Below are 23740 nucleotides of genomic sequence, written 5' to 3' on the forward strand. Positions count from 1 at the left end.
GTCTATCTCAGCTATTATACCCATGAAATTATGAAAGAAAAAACATTTTAATGCCAAAAATATAGAAAGTATATAATTTAAGGGTAATTATACTTTTGAGCTTTTTGTGTTTTTGAAAGTTTGCTATAGTTTCTTTATTTTTTCTCCTTTCTCTACGGATCCATAAAAATTATATAACTAAGTAGTGTCCCAAAATGACTAGTAAAGAGAATTTTCTGAAAGTGGGGCCCAAGGAACCTGTATTTGTACATAGTTAGAAAAAAAGTTGACCAGGTGAAATCTGGATCAGCCAGGCTTTGGAACCAGGGCTGAAGATATTGCAGGAAGCAGGCTCCTACTCAAAGGTCCTGTGTGGTCTCTGTCTACTTTTGTGTCTGTGATCCTGATTGGAGAGCAGGAAAGGATCGTCCCTAAGTCTGGTCCTTTACTCTCGGGAGAGCCATCCTATTCCTGTACTGGCCTTTGGTCCCCATCAGCTTCACAGCCAAGCAAAGCCCCCTGGCCATGTGACCACTGCTTGCGAGGTTGAATTGGAGTAGGAGGTTGAATAGGGAAGTGAGCGTTGGCTGTTCTCTGTGGGATGGAATTTTCTCCCACAGCAGAAGGCAGTTTGGAATTGGAGGGAGAATCTCTCTCAAAGTATTTGAGGAGTCTCTGCAGTATTTCATTAAGATATTGAAGCAGATTCAGAAAAATACGTCTTTTCTAATGTCAATTGTTTTATGTCTGTCTGGATTATACAAGTAAAATCTCAAAAGCAAAATTTCACACAACAGTGTTTTATGAACATCTGTAATGCCAACCTCCTCTTCTGTACTTTAAGAGTGAAATCTTAACAGAATCCTGTTCAAAAAGAGAAAATGGACATTTTGGTTGCTTTCAGGGTTTATTTTTTTAAATGAAGAATGCTACAGTAAATTTCCTTGAAATACCTCTCTTATTGCTGTAGGATTAGATTCCTTCATTTGGGATTACTGTGTCAAACTTACGCATTTTCAAAATTATAATAGGTATTTCCAGATTAGATTAATATCCAAAATGTGACCTATAATCCCAGTTATAATTATTCTTTTCCTTATTGCTTAAATTTCAAAATATCAGCACAAATTGTATAAAAGCCTTGACATGAATTTCAAAACATAAGACTCTTTGTGGTAAGTTCTCATTGTGTCTTTAGCTATTAGAAACTAGAACTTGACATTTAGTGTATTAACATTTATTTACTTGGATAAATGGCTTTTCTTTTCTAGATTTCTATTAAAAAAAATAGGTTGTCTGAAAGTCAGGAAAAAGCAGTGAACCTGAAGAAAGACTTGGCAGAAATGCAGGAATGGATGACCCAGGCGGAAGAAGAATACCTGGAGAGAGATTTTGAATATAAGTCACCAGAAGAACTTGAGAGTGCTGTGGAAGAAATGAAGGTGAGACTGGACAATCAGTGTCAACAGGCTTTATATCCCCCACCTTCCCTCTAAAGATCAACTAGTTAATCAATCATCTATTTGGCTGTAAAGCATGTTATGTACAGTTGGCCATTGAACTGCAAGGGTCCACTTATACATGGACTTTTTTCAATAAGTACTGAAAATCTATTTCGCTTCCTTATGATTTTCTTAGTACTAGTTTCTTTTCTCTAGCTTACTTTATTGTAAGCGTGCAGTATATAATACATATAACATACAAAATACATGTTAATTGACTGTTTATATTATTGGTAAGGCTTCCAATCAACAGTAGGCTATCCATAGTTAAGTTTTTGGGGAGTCAAAAGCTACTCGTGGATTTTTGACTGCTCGGGGGGTCAGCACCCAAAAGCCCTGTGTTGTTCAAGGGTCAACTATACATGCAATCTTTCATAGTAGGATTTTAAATTAAAAACAAAAACAGGGAAGGGTAGCTGCTTTGATTTTAGTAGGGAAAGGAAGCCAAGACTCCCTTGTTCAACTTGGCCCATGAGTTGTGTCCATGAAGACCTCGGAGATGTTTTATTACGTTAGAACCTTGGGGAACCATAGAGAATGACTCAGAATCAGTGGCTTCAGTCACACTCACAATATTGTGCAATAGATGTGTGCAACCAATGTTGTGTAACCATAACACTATGGTTTTTTTTTCCCAAAAATTTTCAGGAAGAATTCTTTTCATTAGAAACAATAGAGACTTTTCCAATTTGGTTGGGGTTTATCCTTACTTCATCCTATGTGTTCTTCCAGTTAATACATGGGGCACACATGAATATAAAGATTTTGTTAGAGCAGGTAAGAGTAGCAATAGGAACATTGCCAAGGGATTTAGTATCAGTTAGGGTATTTCCTTGTAAATTCATATTCCTGTATCAAAAGTCTTGAATGCTCTCTTTTTTAATATAATAAAAGAAGTGGGCATCATTCCCAAATTTCTAACACTGCTTCGTGTCTCCTTCAGTGCTCAAGCCAAAGGAGATAGTAATTAAAGGCTATTTTTAAAAATAAGATTAAGCAACACATTGACTGTTTTATGTCAATGTTAACTTGCCTAAAAGTGTAACTAAGGCAAAAATCTCTGTGCAGATATTTGAAAAAAAGATATTTCGTTGCTATATTATTGGGTAAAAGTAAATGTGACAAGGGACTTTTATTGTAGTTGTAATATTTTCGTTGACAAATCTTTTTTAGTGTGACTTTTTAAGAAAGCTTTAAAACTATTCAGTATATAAGGTATTTTAAAGGTAACCTACCATGTTAAGAACCATCTTATTTCATGTATTCTCTTCCTTTACACTATTGGCTTTGTAGTTTTATGTTTTCTTAAAGTCACTAGGGATGAGAGTTTAGAAAAATAAGATTAACACCCTTGATTGGGCAACATTATTTATTTTTCCAAACAACAAATAGAATTTTAAAAACCACTGCACTTAATTATTGTACCCAACCTAGGGAAGTTTAAAACCTTTAAGCAGTAAAGAAAACTAAAAAAGAAAGTAAAAAGCTGTTTTTGGTTGATTTCCCTGAAAGTGAGATTTTATCCTAAGCACGGAGTGAGTCAGGAAAAATCTGTTGTTAGATCAGATCTTTCTAGTGTGACTTTATCATCTTTGAAATGCTGTGAATTATCAGAAGGATATATATATACCTATGTTATAGGAGAAAAAAATATGTTTGAATAACTTTTAAAGGATACTTCTACAATGGTGCTTCTCAATTTTTGTGAAAATTTATTTATTTCAGTCGAATATGCTCAGACCTCTGGTGGTCAATTAAGATTAACTGAAAATCTTGTGACCAGACTTTGAAAATACTTCACGTCAGTAAACATAATTGAGGATACCTTAGGTGTTAACATCGCTTGTTATTAAATGAAAATGTTTGTATGGGACTGTACATTGGGGCATACAATGCGTGAAATTTTATATTTAGCATTCTTATTTCAAAGCAGTCGCTGTAGTGACTAAATAGTGTTTCAAATTAGGTGGAATCATGTTGACGTTTTAATTTTGGTTTAGTTATTTAAAAAAGAAAAAGATATTGCTTAATGAGAACGGGAGACATTTTTCAAGTTTATCGTTTCTTGGAACAGAGGGCGAAAGAGGATGTGTTGCAGAAGGAGGTGAGAGTGAAGATTCTGAAGGACAACATCAAGTTATTGGCTGCAAAAGTGCCCTCTGGTGGCCAGGAGTTGACATCGGAGCTGAACGTTGTGCTGGAGAATTACCAGCTTCTTTGTAACAGAATTCGAGGGAAGTGCCACACGCTAGAGGTATGTTATTTTTTTCAGTGATGCATTTCTGAGAGTCAAACTGTGTAATGTACCAACCATTTCCATATCTTGGGAAAAAACTCAATTTTTTCCCTCAAATTTTGGATCATAATGAAACAGGGATAAAAAAATAGGAGACCAAGATCTGTCCCCAATTAGTGGAAGGTCCTTGGGAGAGTCATTTAATATCTTCAGACTTTCCCTTTTTTATACGTGAAATCAAGGTTTTCATATCACAGATGATCTGTAGCATCTATTCCAGTCCTAAAATTCTAGAACAATGTACTTTAAGCACCTCTTGTTTTGTTTTGCCTGATTAGTAAAGATAGATGAATTGAGTTCGTTTATTTAGAGTAGTGTCTAAAGTTAAAATAACCTTAAAGAAAGCAGAACTTGAATATGCTGGTATTTTGCTGGACCATTTCCTGCCCCCCCCCCCAGCCATTGGGTTTAAGATGTATTAATAGATGATTCTATAAGTTTTTTTAAAAATAAAGTTAGGTTTTTGCTTGTCTTTTTTTAATATTAGTGTGACTTTTGTTATATCTTGGAAAAAATTTAAGAAACATTTCAATTTATAACAATTTCATTTAAATTCAGTTTAACCTAAACAAATGATTGTATCATGGTATATCTAAAATGGTAAACAACCACAACTACAATATTCAAATTAAATTTACCCACTACTTGCTTGTTCTGAATCTACCTTGTGCTAAGATAAGTATGGATAATTGAGACTAGTTAATAAGAAAGCTACAATTCAAACAAAACACCATTTTTAAAATATTAATACGTTGTCTAAAATGAAATACCTGAGATTACTCATTTGAGAAATTAAAATTCTATAAATAGAAGATACAACATTTTGTATGCCTAATCTTAACTCCTGGTGAATGATCCTGGAATTGAACTTGACCGCGTTCTTATCCATGTTTTCTTCTCTGTCATAACCACTCTTAACTTTGCTCTTTTTTCATAGCCAAAATAACAACTCATAATACGTTTATGTAATGAATGGAGTCCCTGAGTTATCTATCCCAATCTAACAAAAGGCCACGATGTATTCGGTGTTATTTCTTCAAGCTGTCTTTATGACCCAGAGGTGACATTTTGAGAGTGAGGAATGAAATAAATGTTCTGAGGGTTTGGAATTCCTTTGAGAATTCCTTTGGAATTAGTATGAGAGAATTACTTTGAGAGGAGAGAAGGCAAAATGGAAGAAAAAACTGATACAGCTGAAAGAGAAAAGATGAGGTCTGATACCTTTGAAATGGGAAGTGAAAAGAGGGAAAAAGAGGTTTAAAAATGTAAATGCTTTTAAAATTATATCACAGATTATCAATACAAATTACTTGACCCTCTCCCAGGGCCTCCCAAAGTCTTACCCGTACAGTATCAAGCTTGAAATCCAGTTATGACCCACATCAAGTCCAAATGCAAATGTGACTCCTTGGGGCAGTTTCTCCAGGGGCAGGTGTCTGGGTGTGACATCTCTTGATCTGGTGACCTGGGCACTAAAAAATTAAGTTTGCATCCTATATACCCAACATACAGTGGTGAGACAGGCACAGGAAAACTGCTGCCGACATTCAAAAAAGTTGGGGCAGTGGAAGGTAAATAGCAGTCACTTTTAATAGTTACTATGAAATCTAACAATAGAGTTCTGAAATCTAGCCAGGCATGTGACGTCAGGGCCCTGTACTCCAGGGGCAGAGACTGCTGTTTGATTAGGGACCAGTTCTGCCTCTTGGGCGTGCTTCTCGGAGAGCCATCCTTCCTTTCCCATAAGAAACAGGGCTCTGCTTGCACTGGAATAAATTTCTCAGTCTGCTTTCTGCAGAGAAAGCAGAAACCTGAGGGACCAGACACATCTTTTCTCTTTTAGTCTTATTCAGGCATTGGCACATTACAGCCTTAGGGTCAAATCTGATTTGTGGTTTCTTTCTGTATGGTCTGTGAGCTAAGAATAGTTTGTATGTTTTTAATTTTTAAAGGGTTGTTAAAAACAAAAACATACATACAAAATAAAGAAGATTCTGGCAGAGATCAGATGTGGCTTGTAAAACTTAAAATATTAACTATCTGGTATTTTATAGAAAAATTCGCTGACCTCTGACCTGGTAAGCCTACCCTCACTTGGAATGCAGGCTAGAATGTGGATGGAGATTCCGTGCTGAACTCTTTTATCAATCAAATATGAGGAGGCTGTTTTATCAGTCAAATAGGAGAGGCTGTTCCTCCCATAATTTTGCTCCTAGAAAGTGGAGAGTATAAATATACACCCCTTCCCCCCCGAAACTCCTCATAGGAATGGGGAATGAGTGATTGCAGCTATAGTCTAGTAAGTATAATATAACTCTGTTTTGGGTGAAATGTGGTTCTCTACGTATATAGACACATTCCTATGAATTTAGGAAAAAGTCAGAAAGAGTATACAGCAAATTGTTGCATCCATTAGCTCTGAGTTGGAATAAGGTAGACCCCAGAGAATTTGAATTTCCTATATAATTTTAAAAAGCATGTTACCTTCTCTTTAGAAAACAGACAGCTAATGATTCCCTCCTGGTTTCTTCTACCCATTAGATAATTTTATTTTTGACAAGTAAGCAGATCCTTCAAATTTATTTTCCTGTAAAGAGTGAGGCAGCTCATTCCTCTTTGCCCCTCCCCCACCCTGTCCTCCAATTGTTCTACTGTGATTTATTGAAGAATTCGATTTTATTTCCCTTGTTTGACATTCCAAATAAGTGACATAAATCTGCATGTATGAGTATACTCCTATCTAAATGAAATGATTACTGCTCAGGGAGACTGTGTAGCACTGGATATACATGCATCGCTAAAGGGCTTCTATTCCAATTTAACTTTTTTCTCGCCTCCTTTAGGAGGTATGGTCTTGCTGGATTGAACTGCTTCACTATTTGGATCTAGAAACCACCTGGCTGAACACTCTGGAAGAGCGGATGAGGAGCGCAGAGGCCTTGCCTGAGAAGGCAGATGCCATCAACGAAGCCCTGGAGGTGGGAATTTCTTCTTGTTACCGTGAAGACAGAGGAATGTTAAAACACCTTACACCAGCAAATGCGTGTGCCTCCTCAGGAGTTTTCAGTGTAACTTGTGTTGTCTTCCGTTGCCTGAAGTATTTATTCAGTGATGTGTATTTAGATTATCGGTGACCCACTCACTCAGCCTCCTGAGATGGTTCAGTTGTTTGCTAATTAGTACATTTGAGACATTGTAAAGCACACTAGTCACTTTCCAGCTTGTTTTTACCAGTCCTTGGATAAAAGCCTGCTGTGAGTTATTGTGTCTTGTTTCTTCATAAAGTTATTTTTTTTCATTAGATACGGCAATAACCATGTTTACAATGGCTCCTACTCTGTAATCTTCAGACGTGAAAAGTTGGAGGACAGGTTGGGGAGGGCACAGTTAGAGGCATGGGATCCTTTCAGAGGAGTTTGTCCCCAAGCCTGCACTTGAGCTTCTTGAGGCCAAGAAATGTACCTGATTTTTCCTTGTTCCCCAGTTAACAGCACAGCGTGTGGTATATGATGACTTAATAACTGTTTCTTAAATGGATTAAAATGTAGACAGAATAGATTTGCTTTTTTTTTTTTTTAAATAGCCGTAACAGGGTAAATATGTTTTTCAAATTGCAGATGCATGATGTGATAATTAAGGAGATGACTGAATTGAAGGTCAGAAATAAGTCAAATGTGGTACCTAAATTCCAGGAGCCAGATGCTCTGCTGGAGAAAATATGTCACTTCTAAAATAGCAGAATGAGAGATTGACAGCATTAAAAAAAAAAGTGAAAAACTTACTTTAAAGATACATATTTTCTTAACATGAGAGTTAAAACATGTGCATTCTAGAAATATGGAAAATGGGGAAAAACATAAAGCAAACTGTAAGATAAACACTTTTAAGCATTTTGATGTGTTTCTTCCTAATCATTATTATTTTTTAACATATACATGCTGGAAGGTAGTACATTATAGTAACTAGATCAGAGGCTTTGGAATCATAAGGGCTTTGGAGTCAAGTTGAAATCTTAGCTCTTCTTTTTACTGTGTGTGCATAGGCAAATTAGTTAACCTCTCTGAACTTTAGTTTTCTCATCTGTCATATGGGAATTATACATAACCCTTGTGGTTAATTATATTTACATATAGGTAAAGTGTGTGTATAAAACAGTTCTTAGTATATCTTATATCGTATATTTTATAGAAAAATGAATACCTATTTTTAGTAATATAATCAATAACAGTTTGAGATAATTTTGCTTGTATGGTGTTGTTTTCTGCTTTTAAACTTTGTATTATGCCAACAAACATTTTCCCATGTAATAATTATTGAAATTATTTTACAGAATTATATTATCATATATTATTCATGAAGATATATTGTCATATATCATCATTCATTCTCAATTTCATATGTTTTTGAATACCATGATGGATATTTTTGTGAATAAATTATTTCTGGTCTTGTTCCTTAGGCAGATTTCTATAAAATGGAATTACTTGTTCAAAAAATGGACCTTTTTAGGATCCTTGATACATACATTTTGCCTTAGTAAATGCATTATTTTTCCCCCTGTCCCTGTTCAGTCTCTAGAATCTGTTTTGCGACATCCAGCGGATAATCGTACCCAGATTCGTGAACTTGGCCAGACTCTGATTGATGGAGGGATCCTCGATGATATAATCAGTGAGAAACTGGAGGCTTTCAACAGTCGATATGAAGAACTGAGTCACCTGGTAAGAGCTGGGGCAGGCATGAGTGTTGATTAGGTGTTTGTCATATGGAGCTGTCCTCAAGAACTTTTACCAAGGGGAAAGGCTGATAACCAACATTAATGGGGGTGTTGAGGGCTTTGAAATAACCAGCAGGAGAAGAGTAGACCTAATACTTCTAAGGCAGGCAGAACTTGATGATTCAAAAAAAAAATCTATCTTTGAGATGGTTTCTACTTATGAACTATTTAATTTCCTTTAAGGATCATATTATAGCTGTATTAAGAATAATGATTCATATCCTAGTAAATATTAGGGCCATCAGAAGTTGACATAAGTGCCAAATTCTCTTCGGTACATACTGGCATGTATCCCGACATGTGTGTTCATGTCAGTAAGTAGAGAAAGGAGAGTGTTTTTTTTTTATAGGAGGGTTGGGTGGACGTTAGATGCTTTCAAACACATATTAAATAATAGCTGTTGATGCTTAGATCATGAATAGAATCAAGCTTAATTCAAAAGTGCTGCAAACAGTCGTTCAACACATATGCACATCTGTACAACTTATTTTAGACTTTGGAAAATAGAGATTAATAGGTTCACTCTATTGACAGTCATGTTTTATTTTGTGTTCTTGTTGATAGGCTTATTGCTGATTCCTAAAAATGCCCTGAACTTACAACAAATTACAAATTTTTATTCTCTACTTAATATGTTAATTAGGAAATCTTTATATTTTTATATATTGTCATTGTATGTAACCAAAAATTAGTAGTTCACTGCAAGATACATAGGATTCTAGAGGGACTTTTTCACTGTTCTCATTGCTCGTTATTATTTATTTGTACTGTAGGCCAAAGTCTTGAACTAATGCTTCTATTTCTTCCCTTGGTAGGCAGGACATAAGGATTTTCTTATATTCAGCTGTTTTGATTTGGCTGAGTGACCTAATGGTTCAATTTTATCCCCTGTGTAGGCAGAGAGCAAGCAGATTTCCTTGGAAAAGCAACTCCAGGTCCTGCAGGAAACCGATCACACGCTTCAAGTCTTGCAGGAGAGCTTAGGGGAGCTGGACAAGCAGCTCACCACATACTTGACTGACAGGATAGATGCCTTCCAAGTTCCACAGGAAGCTCAGGTACTGCCATGGATGGGAGGTGTTTGAGTCGTAGAAAGAGCATATGTGATTGTCTCCTCACCTGCAAGAGAACCAGCCCCTTCTGCCACCCCAACCCTACAGCCAGTGAGAAGGTTGACTTTAGTAATGGGGCAGCCTGTGGGTTGTGAAGTTCGCTTGGTCTTTATGCGAGACCCTGATAAATGGCCACCATTTTTAAATTGTGTCTCTTTCTTAGTTATGCAACTGGGAAAAATCTTTCTTTATAAATAATTGGTGAACATTAGAAATGACAAATGCAGAGAGTTTGCCCAGCACACAGTAGTCCTACAATATTGGTGGACCATATTATTAATTATATTGTACTGCAAACTAATTAAAGCTTGTGTAGGGCTCAACATATTCTTATGTATTGTACGTCTATGTGGAACTTTAAAAAAAAAGTCATTCTCTCCCCCTTCTAATCTCTTTGTAGAAAATCCAAGCAGAGATCTCAACCCATGAGCTTACTCTAGAGGAGTTGAGAAGAAATACACGTTCTCAGCCTCCACCTTCCCCAGAAGGCAGGACTGCTAGAGGAAGTCACATGGATGTGTTGCAGGTAAAGAGGCAAAGCAGCATCCTTTTACTTGTCAATGTGTTGGGCATCAAAAGAAAGTGAGGCACAGCTGATTACTTGGATGCCTTTGGGCTTCTGTATGGCGTAAACAGTGGGATGGGAGTGACGTAGTGAAGGCACATTGCTTTCCTGTCAGCGCAGCAAAAACAAATTGTTGCATGCGTGGTGAACATTGAATCTGATTTTTATGGTTGAGCTGAGAAGAGATAATGAGCTAGATTTGGAAGTTAGCTTTCTAGAGTCCTTTCCCTCAGTGCAGAGCCGCTGTCAGTTCTGGTGTGGCTGATACGCGGGGCAGGCTGAGTGCATAGAGGCGGCACCACGTAGACTCTTAATGGTGGACGTGACATTGACTTTCACTCTGAGCTTGTCATGAAGAGTACTTTGAGTTCTAGGTTTCTGCCTATATTTTTGCAAACAGGTGAGAAAATTAATGAGGTTTTAATTCCAGCAAGGCCAGCTTAGTTTTTTTATTATATTGAAGACGGAGACACTGAGTGCCAAGTAACTCATGACACTGGATTGTTCACTCTGGTGACCAGTGACCTCACTGAGTTCTTTTAAGGAATTTTGTTTTACAGCTTTTTAGCTGTGTGTGTTTTACTAATACCATCTGCTGAGGGAGGTGATTGTCTTGTTGTGAATTGCTTATTCTTTTCATTTCTTCAAACAGAGAAAACTTCGAGAGGTATCTACAAAGTTCCAGCTTTTCCAGAAGCCTGCTAACTTTGAACAGCGCATGCTTGACTGCAAGCGTGTGCTGGATGGTGTGAAAGCAGAACTTCATGTTCTGAATGTGAAGGATGTGGATCCTGAAATCATCCAGACCCACCTGGACAAGTGTATGGTGAGGCCATTGCGTGTTTACTGTGTCCAGTGGGTTTTCCAGCAGCTAATATGGCTTCCGCTAGTGCTTACTTACATACATGGTTTGTTCAATAATTATACAGTGCGCTCAGAATAGCAATCAATGATGAAAAACAGGCTAAAAAATAAGACGTGTAGTCCTTTCCTTGAAGGAGAGATAGGAGAGATAGCTAGGAGAGAGTCAAATCAGCTTTTACAATGTAATGAGATAAGAAAACTAGGATAGACAAGTACAGAACATGATTTAAAAACAAAGGAAACACGTCTTAATCATAATGTGAAGTTAGGGAAGCCTTTGGCAGAATGTGACTAATAAGCTAACTTTTACAGGATAAATTTGAGTTAGCTAGAAGAACCTTACTTATAGAATGAATGTTAGGACTATTACAGTGTAAAAAATAAAAATCATTCTTAAGGAAAGTAAAATTTTAATTTATAAAGTTTAAGCTTAAAATATGAAAGAAGAAATTATGCTTAGATGTCACGGATATTATTGCATAAAAAAATCATTCTCTAGGAAAATTAATTTTAAATCAAAGTTTAAACCTAAGATGTGAAAGAAGAAATTATTTAAAAGGCCTCATCACGATTGTAATCTTGACCTTTAAAATTCCGTTGCACAGAAATTTAAAAATAGTGTGGCTAAGCATACACAGTGTTAGAATTAGTGTTTTGCTTGAGAAGAATCGTGAAGAAGCTGAAGATGACACTTGTTAAGACAAGAAAAGTCTGGGATGAGTTCTTTGCACTTTTCAAAATCTGTAATCTTCACGTATCTGTTATATACCAAAAGTTGTTTGATTACTCAAAAGCTGGAATGGGTGGAAGAATGAACAAACAGGATACGTTTTTATAGATAAGTGTGTACGCACACATGCATGCATATGCTCATGGATATATGGAAGTACTTATCTATTTACTGAGATATAGAGGTCACAAAGTAAGTACTGTGACCTCATGTAACATAGTCCATTTGTCTGTTGTTATGCGACAGACCCAAGTGATATGTTTCAGGTCAAGATCACTCTGAATAGAGACAAGAGAACCTGCACAAAATAAAGCTTTTTAATTGTAGGTAACTAGGATGAAGAGAGCTCTGAATTTGACTTACGTAACTCCGATTTCTTATAGTCATGTCCATCTTCATATATTGAGTTATCATATATTTTTTCATTATATATAATGTGTACTGATTGTGGTAGACTTGGTACTTCAGAGAATTGTAAGAAAAAAAATGAATGTCAATACTTTCAAATTCCAACAGCCAGAAATATAACCAGTGTTGTGTTTTTTGTTTGTTTTTTTAATAGCATTTAGGATTTTGTAAAATTTAATTTTAAAAGTGATAGACATTCAATTTTTAGTCCTAATATTTTCCTACTTCAGGTAGGAAAAATGTTCGTAAACTTTTAAAATACACATCTCGGTTTTTTTAAAAAAATAAACATAATATCTATTTGTTTATTTTCTTCTCCAATTTTACAAAGTTATTACAACCTTGATTTCATTTTACTTACCCTTTGTATTGAAATCTGGGGAAGATAAAGCCCTTTGATCTCCATGGTTAGTTCATAGCTGTCGGTCAGCAGAAGCCGTGTTCTGAAATCATTCCAAGTAGCAGGTTTTCACTCGGCTGTATAAACTTTGTCTTGCTTTATTTTTCAGAAACTCTACAAAACTTTAAGTGAAGTCAAGCTTGAAGTGGAGACTGTAATCAAAACAGGAAGGCACATTGTCCAGAAGCAGCAAACTGACAACCCCAAGGGGATGGATGAGCAATTGACCTCGCTGAAGATCCTCTACAACGACCTGGGTGCTCAGGTGAGGGAAACAACATGCTTACGTTTCATGGCATTAATCATATATGCTTTCGGCTATTCCAGTAATTTTCGTCATATTTCTTTAAATGTATGTGTTAATATTATAGTGATTACTAGTGGTATTGGAATTTAATATTTAATCCAGATTCATTTCATATTGTCAACGACGGTGGACATTTCAGAAGGTATGCTAAGGAAACTTCAAAAGTAATGATCCCTGAAAAAAAAATCCATTTAAACTCAAGTAATCGGTCTTTGGCTATTTAAATTGAATAGTCTACTGAGAATGTGAAAACGTCAGGACTCGAATAAATATTCCGTGACAGGAAGGTCACATGAGTATAGCAGGATTGAAAATCCTTTAAAGAAACATCGATACTTGGGACATTTTAGTGACTCCATTGGGGAGTTGTTGGGCCATTTACTGTGACTGACTGACTGGATCCACTAGGCTGAATGTGTTCTCTCTTTGAACATCTCTGCCTTGAAACCATGGAAGCACAAAAATGTGTGGAAGTGAAACGTTGGCAATATTGAAAATCTGTGTTAGATAATATTTTAGATCCTTCTTGGGTTATTAAGTAGTAACTGAGTTTCTACGGGAGCCCAGAGAAAACTAACTGAAATGTGGTTACCACTTTCAAATCAGTATGAATGAACAGTCCATACATTTCCTGGGCCATTTTGACCTTACTTCTACAAGATTAAGTTGTTGATTTTATATTATTTTGATGCATTGCACCACTGGAACAATATCTTAGAGCTTCTTTTTGGGATTATACAGCTGAAGTTATTTGTGAAATATTATAATTATTCATTGACTGGGCATTTTATGGATGGGAATGGTGTTGCTGGTTTTTACACCAATTCTCTTACTGCGACTATAGTTTTAGAGTGAAGTAATTTCCTCATTCAACATAATTTAAACTTTAGTGTGTGTCAGGAGTTATACAGGCAGTAGCGACACAGTGGTGATCAAAAACGAACGATCTCTTTGCCTAATGGGGCACAGGGTAGTGAAAGAAGAAATCATTAATCAAATAGTCACAGAAAGTGATGTGAAATTGTCAGTCTGAAGTGTTATGACGGAATGAACGTGGCGCTTTAAGTGTGGATGTCATAGGGGGATTTGGCCCAGTCTGGGGTGAGGAAAGCTTCCCTGATGAAGTGGTACACGGAGTGAGATCTGACATCCGAGTAGGGATAGCCTGGGTGAAACCTGTCTGACCGAATAGCATGTGTAAAGCCCCTGTGGCAGGAGGCGGCATGATGCATTTGTTTGGCTAAAGGAGACACAGGGACTTTGGGGAATGTGGTGTTAGACAGATGGGTGAGACCAGACTCCCCCAGTGTCTTAGAGTTTGTGGGAAAGATTTTAATCTCTGTTTTAAGAACAATAAGCAGTTATTTCAAGGTTTCAGCAAACAGGTAACACGTGTTTTTTAAAAGATCACTCACTATAGTTAGGAGGATGAATTGGAGAGAGGCAGGGATGGATGTGAGCAAACCAATTGGGAAGACATCGTCGTGCTCTTAGTGAGACATGATGGTGGCTGGATTTAGGGTGGAGCAGTGGAGGTGGTGTGAGTGGATTGATTTTAGCTGTATTTCGAAATGAGTAGGATTTGGTGCATTAGATGGATTAGATGTGGGGGTGCAGGAGAGGGATACATGAAGGATGACTCCTGAGTTTCTGGCTTGATTATGTGGAATATCGTGGTGCCATCACTGGGATGGGCGCTGGAAGGAAAGGCAGTAGCATGGAGAAATCACAAGCAAGTATTGGCCATCTTGAAATGTTAAGTGCCTTTGAGAGAATTAATTATATATGTGATGTACGAGTATTCATGAAGTTATTGAAGTCTGGAAATTATATCTGGGTTGAAGATAGGAATTTTATGAATCATCTGCATATAGGTGGTAAAGTTTTCAGTGATGATGAGATTGCCTAGGTAGAAGATATAGTGGGAAAAAAAAAGGGACTGGACTAAGTCTTGAAGAACTACATCATTTAGTAAGAAATTTGAGGAAGATGTGCTTGCAAAAGAGACTCAAGTGTGTGTGTGTATATATATATATTATATACATATATAATATATATAATACTATATTAGCATATAATATCTATTAATATATGCTGGGGGCGCCAAAAAATGTATACACATGACTTGTATCCATCTTTTGATACAGTTTTTTACTTTCTTAAAATGTGTATACATTTTTTTGGCACCCTCTGTATATTGTAACATATATCATACATATCTATGTATATATATCATATTTCCTTTATCATTCATCTATCAGTGGATACTTAGTTTGTTTCCATACCTCAGCTATTGTGAATAATATTGCAGTGTACATGGGAGTGAAGATATCTCTTCGAGATGCTGATTTCATTTCCTTTGGATTGATACCCAGAAGTAGAATTGCTGGATTATATTCTAGTTCTATTTTTAATTTTTCTGATGAACCTCCATACTGTTTTCCATAATTGTATACTTGAAATCTGCTAAGAGAGTAGATCTTAAATGTTCTCACCACTGAAAAGGTAACGATGTGAGATGATGGCTATGTTAGTTAACTTAATTGTAGTAATCATTTTACAATGTATATTTATATAAAATTATCATATTGTACACCTTAAAAATCACATTGTATATACAAAACTATAATAAGTATCAAGAAGTGGTAGCACAATAGGAGAGTGCTAGGTCTGGGAAGCCAAGAGAAGAGGGCATTTTGAGAATGAGTGTAGGCAGCTGTTTGAATATTATCAAAAGTTAAATATGGCATCCACTTAAAAATGTCTGTTAGATCTGTTGTCATGGGAGTCATTATTGACTTCGCAAAGATAATTTCTGTAGTGTGATGGGGGTAGAAGCCAGAATGGCATGGCATGGAGAATGTGTGGGAGGTTAAGAAAATGGTCTTGAGTGTTTGAATGGAAAGGTAGGAGAGAGGAAGGTCTTTAGGGGACCTGGGGCCAAAGAAGGGAGTGTGTGTGTGCGTGTGTGTGTGTGTGTGTGTGTAAGAGAGACTTGAGTATGTTTCATACCTTATGAAAATGATGCTATTAGGAGAGAATAGTTGAATATTCAAGAGGGATAAGAGATGATGTTTAGGTAAAAGATTTACAACTTGATACTGTCCAATTCAACATGCATCTTAAAATATATTGATTGGACTGAGAAGAATGTAAATTGTTGTAAGTTGAACTTTATTCTTCCTGGGAGACACAAATTTTTGGTAGCATTACGTTTTATGATGATTGTGTATCTGCCTGGCATGTCAAAGTGAGATAAGTTTCATTTGAATACATGCTATCTTTTAATCTAATTCACTTGTCTCTTCAAGTCTGCATTGAGGTGCTATTCATTTAGAGTCATGAATTTTAATTAAAGTCTACAGAAAAAAATTTCACTTTGAAGAAATTAATAAAAATAATCAATCCTTGAGGTATGAAAGAGTAAAACTGAACCTAGAAGACTAGAAAAAAAGAAATGTAATCCCACATTCCTTATTAAGAAAATTCAGTCTCTGTGTCATTTTATATTATCTCAGAGAATTTGCATCCCATACATGACTTATCACTCTACTACCGAGGTAACGTCATTGTCTATACGTATGTGCACATGGAAGGAAGAACATGTTTTTATGTGTGTGTTGTGTGATGATATCCTTTCCAGTGTTATTGCAACCTTAGATTGTGAACGATTGTTTAGTTTGAGAGTGCCATCATGTAATAGACAAGGTCAGACCAGGCTCAATGCAGTGGCCGTGCAGCCCTGGTCTTGGCCTTAACCTCTTTAAGCTTCACTGTTCTGTACAATAGAAAGGGTAGTGCCTATGACAGAGGCTGTTGTGGGTTTCATTGTGTAGCATGTGTACAGTTCCTTAACACAATCTGGGAGCTGTATTAAAAACTTGGTAAATGATAGTTTGGTTCATTTTGCTTTCTGTCAATAACAGTAAGAACAAAATAATAATAAAAGTTTGTGTTGCATAATCATATACTGTATTTTAAATTAAGTGGTTAATTGTAAACCATATGATTGTGAAAATCATACTATTTCCCCCTCAAATTAACGGAATATGATGTGTGTGTCTGTTTAAACAGTCTTTCACTGAGAGGATTCTAAGGCATCTTCTGTTCAAAATGATAAAAGATACTATTTATCGATCCCTTAACTTTGTTATAAGGACTGGGGGTATGCCCTTTATGTATGTATTTTTCTTATTTAAAACTCATTACAGGGGCGGCCGGATGGCTCAGTTGGTTAGAGTGCAAGCTCTGAACAACAGGGTTGCTGGTTCAATTCCCACATGGAACGGTGGGTTGCGCCCTCCACAACTAGATTGAAAGACAACGAGCTGCCGCTGAGCTTCCAGAGGGGCGGCCAGATGGCTCAGTTGTTTACAGCGAGGGCTCTCAACAACAAGGTTGCCAGTTCAATTCCCACATGGGATGGTGGGTTGCGCCCCCTGCAACTAAGATTGAAAATGGCAACTGGACTTGGAGCTGAGCTGCGCCCTCCACAAAATGGGCCCTGGAGAAGCACACTGTTCCCCAATAAAATTAAACAAACAAACAAACAAACAAAAAACTCAAAAAACTCTTAACAGCCCTTTGAAGGCTATACCTCTACCAGGGACACTTACAAAGTAAGTGGTAGAGCTAAGGTGAAAACCTAAGGTTGCCCAGCACTTGACCACTATGGTATAATGTCCCCTTGCAGAAGTACAAGAATTGAATGATTCTACCGTCTTTCCCCGAAAATAAGACCTAGCTGGACAATCAGCTCTAATGCGTCTTTTGGAGCAAAAATTGATGTAAGACCCGGTCTTATTTTACTATAAGACTCAGTATAATATAATGTAATATAATATAATACCTGGTCTTATTTTACTATAAGACCCGATATAATATAATATAATATAATATAATATAATATAATATAATATAATATAATATAATATAATATAATCTAGTATACTGGGTCTTATATTAATTTTTGCTCCAAAAGACACAGTAGAGCTGATTGTTCTGCTAGGTCTTATTTTTGGGGAAACATGGTAGGTGCTAGAGATAAAGGTCATGTATGTCTTGGGGATTAAATATGAGTTAGTGTGGATCCTAAGTTTATATGCTGATTCATTTCTACTCATGGTCAGTTCTCTCTCCCTCCCTTCTTTGTAGGTGACAGAGGGAAAACAGGATTTGGAGAGAGCATCACAGTTGGCCCGGAAAATGAAGAAAGAGGCTGCTTCTCTCTCTGAATGGCTTTCTGTTACTGAAGCTGAATTGATACAGAAATCTGCTTCAGAAGGTTTGCTTGGCGACTTGGATACAGAAATTTCCTGGGCTAAAGTAAGTTGTAGTTCAGGTGAACCACCAGTATTATGCCACTGTAACCAGTGGCATTCCGGTCAGGGCAATCTGGGTGGATGTCATTTCTCTCCATTTCATATGAAATACAGTCTTTTCTTGTTTCCATTTTTCCACTTCTCTGTCCTAAGAAAAAAACAATAAGAATATATTTTTAAAAATGTATGTAAAGAGCTGTTTTTATCTTGATTCCGAAAGTGTTGAACTCATATGTATCATCAACAGGACCTTCATAAGCATTATGCTTATAATGAAAACATTATAATTGTCACCTTCAAAATTGGTGACATTCTTTGAGTATTGATTCTTCACAAAGTATTGTGTTAAATTTGTTTAATTCTTCTATAATAACTTCTGTACAGTCACTAATCTTTCTATTCCAAACTAATTGATGTCAAGAGCATAGGAACAGAATTTTCAGAAAGAAAAAAATTAATAAAGGATCAGTTACTTTGAAATCATAGAGATTTCAGTGTTGATTTGCCAGTTCTCTTTTGAAATGGACAAAGAATTGACTGGAATACAAAGTAGTTTTTTTTCCTAAGCATTCTCGTTTCCCACACTTATTTCCTAAAAAGCAGGTATACTGATTAGTACTGTGACAGAAATCTTTATAAAAGTCATAGTATCAGTTTTGACATCCTCTACAGGTGTTGGACTGTGGGAAGTGAAGTGCTATGAGACCTTAGGGTGATACTATGCCTTAATTTGCATGCTCTGTGGAGATAAAAGTTGAATGAAAGTCAAGATATTAGGCACCAGAAAGAATGTCCTCAGTTTAGAAAATAGCTCATGAAAAGCATGATTATGCCATGGGCTGTGTGAAGTGAAAAGGGATGTATTAAGGAAATGAAGAATGTTGGAATTTATGGGTGTATTGTGGACAAATGCAAAGGTACCAAACTTTATTTTTGTTAAATGTAACTTTTTTTGAGGAAATATTATCTTCGTACAGTACAATTTGAAAGCCCTTGTTTTCTTTTTAGTAATGGAAGTCATATAAGCTAATAAATGACATTTTCATAGTATAATAAAAAAAAGACAGGAGCAAAAATCATCTATCATGAAAGAATACACCCCCATTGTTTCATTTTTTTATAGGCACATATGGACACACACAGGCAACAAGCATATATTCATAAAGAATTTTATTGTATTTAGAGTTTCATAACCTTCTTTAAAAAACTTATCTTTAATGTTTTCCTTGACCTACAAGTGTGTTTTTATCCCATATTGGAGATAGGCATAGTATGTGGATACCTATTTTATTTTTTATTGTCCTATTCCTCCATTCATGTCCATTTAAACTACCAATTTTCACTATTGTAAAAAAATGCTATGAGGAATATACTGTTAGCTAAATCATAGCAGACATTCATAATTATTTCCTGAGGGTAAATTATTAGCCCTGAAAATATTTAGTCATGGGATAGATCCATTGTAAAGTCTCATTCGTATTGTGAAATTGCCCTTCAGAAATGTACCCAGCAATTGTCAGTGAGAATTCCTTCTTGCTTGTTTTAACCACACCTTTGACAACGATAGGCAAATAATCATGGTTTTATTATTTAATTAGAACATTTTCCATCAGTTTGTAGACAATTTGTAGTTCTTTCTGAAAAATTGCTTTTATTGTAATACTGACCATTTTTCTATCACCAGTTAGGTCTCTTAATTTAGAGCTCTTTACCTGCTACAATTATTAATGCTCAGTATGTTGTCTGTTGTTCCCAAATTGTTTTTTGCCACTTTAGTTCCCGTTCTGTTCTGTATATTTTCGAAAATACTGTTATTATATATTTTTAAAGGATAAAATCATCTTTTTCTTCATTTTCTTTCTGCCACTCGTGGAGAAAGGCAAACTCTACTCCAAGGTTGTGTAATTATTTGCTTATATTTTCCTCTAGCTCTTTTATAGTTTCATCTTTTTACCTTTAATGCTTTGATCCTTCTGGAATTTATTTTGTGTATATAATGAGATAAGGCACTACCCTTTTTTCCAAATAGTCAACCAGTTATCTCAGCACTGTTTATTGAGTAGTTATTCTTTTCCCACTCATTTGACATGCTAATTTCATTAAGTCTTTTTGCATGTTGATTTCTTTGTTTTCTGCTTCACTGATTGGATCCTCTGACATGTTCTTCAGCTGTTTAGCTATGTGGCTTTATTATTTATTTTAACATGTATTTAATGGATTCCCTCTCTTTACACTTCTTTTTTTTTTCTGGATACACTCTTATGAATTTTAAAATTATTCTCTAAAAAAATGCTGTTAGAAGTTTTGATTTAAATTTATAGATTTGTTTTGAGGGCAATTTACATCTTTGTTATAGTAATTCTTTTTAGTTACATGGTATGTCTCATTCCCGCTGCTCCCTTCCTCAATTGTTTACATAATTTTTTTGGTTATTTTCTACATAATGTTTTTGTTCTTTTCTTCATAAACATTATGTATATATGCAAAGAAGTTTCTACATGCATATTTATTTTATATACTATAAAAGTATGCCTTTTTTCTTTTTTACTAATTGCTTATAGCTGGTACATCGATGATACTGATTTTTGCATATTTAATTTTTATTCATCTTTGTATACACATACATTCAATTAGTTTTTTTTTTTTCAGTTGATTCTCATTTTTTTAAAAGGTAAAGACTGCAAATAATGATAAGTTTGTCTCTTTTGGAAGTACTCACTCTTAAATTCCTATTTAATCTTATTTCAGATTTGAAATAATAAAGATGATATATACAAATCATGAGTTCACAGCACATTTTGTTCACTAGAGTAAATCGAAATAGACATCAATAGGTAACATAGTCATCCATTTTTTCATTGTTGTGTTTTCAGATTTAAGAAACATGCATATTTCACATTTTAATGTATTTACACTGAAAAATAATGTAAACTTATTTTCAATGCAAAATTTAAATAACATTTTCATCCTGAACTTAATGTTTTTATTCCATAGTTTAAATAACATTATTTTCAATGTAGTCATTTTCTTTAGAATACAATCTATTAGCATAGATGGTAGGTATACTGCTTCAATTTAATTACTTGTAGTTAATTTCTTAGTTATTTTTTTGTAGTTCTCAAAGACTATCCTAGTCAGTCCGTACATAACCCCTGAAGGAACGCAGAAAGCCTTAACTTCAGAGAGCATGGCTGTGGGCATTGTATTTTTTTTTTCTTTCTTTTTTTCTCCGTGATGGAGAAGAATACTTGAGAGAAACATTTTAGTGCCTTTATAAATACCAGTAATTGACACGGCCAAATTAAGTGTTTAAAACCTTCCTTCACTGGTGAATTTGCAATTTTTATGCCTTACAAAATATGATTTAATGTGAGATTAAATATAGACTTAAGCTCCTTTACATGATTTGTTTAAATAGGTGCAACAGCAATAGGGTAGTTATGCACGTTACTGTTTGATTGAGAGAACTTTGTAGTTTTAATTTTGGAACCCAACATTCTCTCTATAACTCTCTGATTGCAATCCTTGCCAAGTCAGACTTATGAACTTGAGAATCAAGTTATCATCATACCATCCAGAGTATCACCTTTGCATATTACGACGATTGTAAGACCAAAGTTTAGACATGCTAGTACTATGATTTACTAAGATGGAATGGTTTTGTAGTACTTATACAACAGATTATATATTATGTCATCTAGTTACAGGATGTAATCCTTGCAAGTAAATACAGTACACGTCCTGTGTCTCCTGTAGTAATCAAGGAGATAAATTCATTATTAATTTTTTAGAGTTGTGAATTCCAGGATAATTCGGCTTTGCCATCTTGTAGTTATAGAAAATAAAAGTGATGCTTCACATATAGAGTTGTGATGGAGATAATGAGTGTTTGTGTGTGACAAATGGAATTTATACTTAAATTCAGATTTGGTAATTATTTTAGTATTTTAATACATTCCTTGGTATTTGGATAATTAAATATTTTAATTTGTATTAGTAACTTAAGAACGCTCACATATTAATAAGTTGTGGAGTTTTGTAAACCTTTGCAATTCTCAGTTATCTAGGGAATCATAGGCTACTGTGAGTGGAAGAAAAGTTTTTAGAAAATTAAGGTTGTAGAAATTTTTATAACGTTCTGAAAGCTCAAGTGGGTCTTGGTATTTTTATTTTCTAGAATATTCTGAAGGATCTGGAAAAGAGAAAAGCTGATTTAAACACCATCACGGAGAGTAGTGCTGCCCTCCAGAACTTGGTAGAAGGCAGTGAGCCTGTTTTAGAAGAGAGGCTCTGTGTTCTCAACGCTGGGTGGAGCCGAGTGCGTACCTGGACGGAGGATTGGTGCAGTACCTTAATGGTACGTTTTGGGAACAATTTAATGATCACATCTTTTTTCCTTTAATTATTTAAAAATGAATACAGTTTTGGTTAGAATTCCAAATCCTATTTTCCATGTGTTGCAATAATGTTTTGCTTGTGAATGAATTTCATGAGACTACATTTTATTTTTTCCTTTGAAAAGATACCAGAGTTCAAAATGTCTCTCTTAAGGACTAAATCATGTATGATATACAGAGAAATATGTACTTTAACATCTTAGTAAATATATCTAATTTTTTACATTTTAGTGATTTACTGTTGTATCTCATTTTCACATAATTATAAACTATATATATGTATAATATTTATAATGCCCTAAGAATGGTATTACTAGTTAAGTTCACAACTTCTAGTATCCGATGGCCTAAATACAAATTTTAACTATTAGCTGGGAGATATCGGTCAAGTTACTTAAATGCTCTCTAAATCTCAGTTTTCTTCTATGTAAAATGAGCATTATTAGCATTTCTACCTCATACAGTTTTGTGAGGATTATACGACATAAAAAAATGTAGTGCTCTTACATAACTGTACTTAAAACAACCAATCTTAGATATTATGATGATTATGATCATTGTTAACTATCATATGTTGTTAGTCTTTGGTTATACCACTACACTGTTAATTATTTTATAAAATTTTGACCATTTAATTTTCACAGTGATTTTCGGACCCTCTTGTACTGCATTGAATATATGGCAATCTCACCCTTCCCTCCCTTAGAGGGTGTTGTCATAAATTATTTCTAACTTAGATAGGACTTCTTCCAAATTCATAGAGCTACTGGCTAATGGACAGAGACAGAGAAAAATAAATCATTGTGTGTTTGAGAACTTACTAAGATCGATCAGAATGCGTAGGGCATTGAAGTTCATGGGTTTACACCATGATTTGTCAGATTTCATATAGAGAGTCCATCCATGACTTAATTATCTGCATAACCTTGTATAAATTACTTAATGTCACTAAGCTTTAATTTCCCAATGTATAAAATGCAAGTAAAACAATATACTGACAGTGTTAAATCTTGAATAATGAATGTGAAAATCTTGGCTCGTAGAATATATAAAATATTTTACGCGTTCATTTTTGTTATAAC

The 23740-nt window shown here is 35.2% G+C and overlaps 1 protein-coding gene across 10 annotated transcripts in view; it reads left to right on the plus strand.

The window, feature by feature from the left end:
- Window positions 1-23740, plus strand: part of UTRN (utrophin) — a 460160-nt gene that overhangs the window by 156285 nt on the left and 280135 nt on the right. For all 10 annotated transcript variants that reach the window (XM_033093589.1, XM_033093581.1, XM_033093608.1 and 7 more), the window contains 10 exons: window positions 1251-1421; window positions 3556-3735; window positions 6621-6755; window positions 8349-8498; window positions 9451-9612; window positions 10067-10192; window positions 10884-11057; window positions 12743-12898; window positions 18095-18265; window positions 22439-22618. In XM_033093589.1, the coding sequence (XP_032949480.1) occupies window positions 1251-1421; window positions 3556-3735; window positions 6621-6755; window positions 8349-8498; window positions 9451-9612; window positions 10067-10192; window positions 10884-11057; window positions 12743-12898; window positions 18095-18265; window positions 22439-22618 (1605 nt within the window). The remainder of the gene's footprint in view (window positions 1-1250; window positions 1422-3555; window positions 3736-6620; window positions 6756-8348; window positions 8499-9450; window positions 9613-10066; window positions 10193-10883; window positions 11058-12742; window positions 12899-18094; window positions 18266-22438; window positions 22619-23740) is intronic.

The sequence above is a fragment of the Rhinolophus ferrumequinum genome, chromosome 3, assembly GCF_004115265.2.
Source record: "Rhinolophus ferrumequinum isolate MPI-CBG mRhiFer1 chromosome 3, mRhiFer1_v1.p, whole genome shotgun sequence".
Classification (NCBI taxonomy): Eukaryota; Metazoa; Chordata; class Mammalia; order Chiroptera; family Rhinolophidae; genus Rhinolophus; species Rhinolophus ferrumequinum.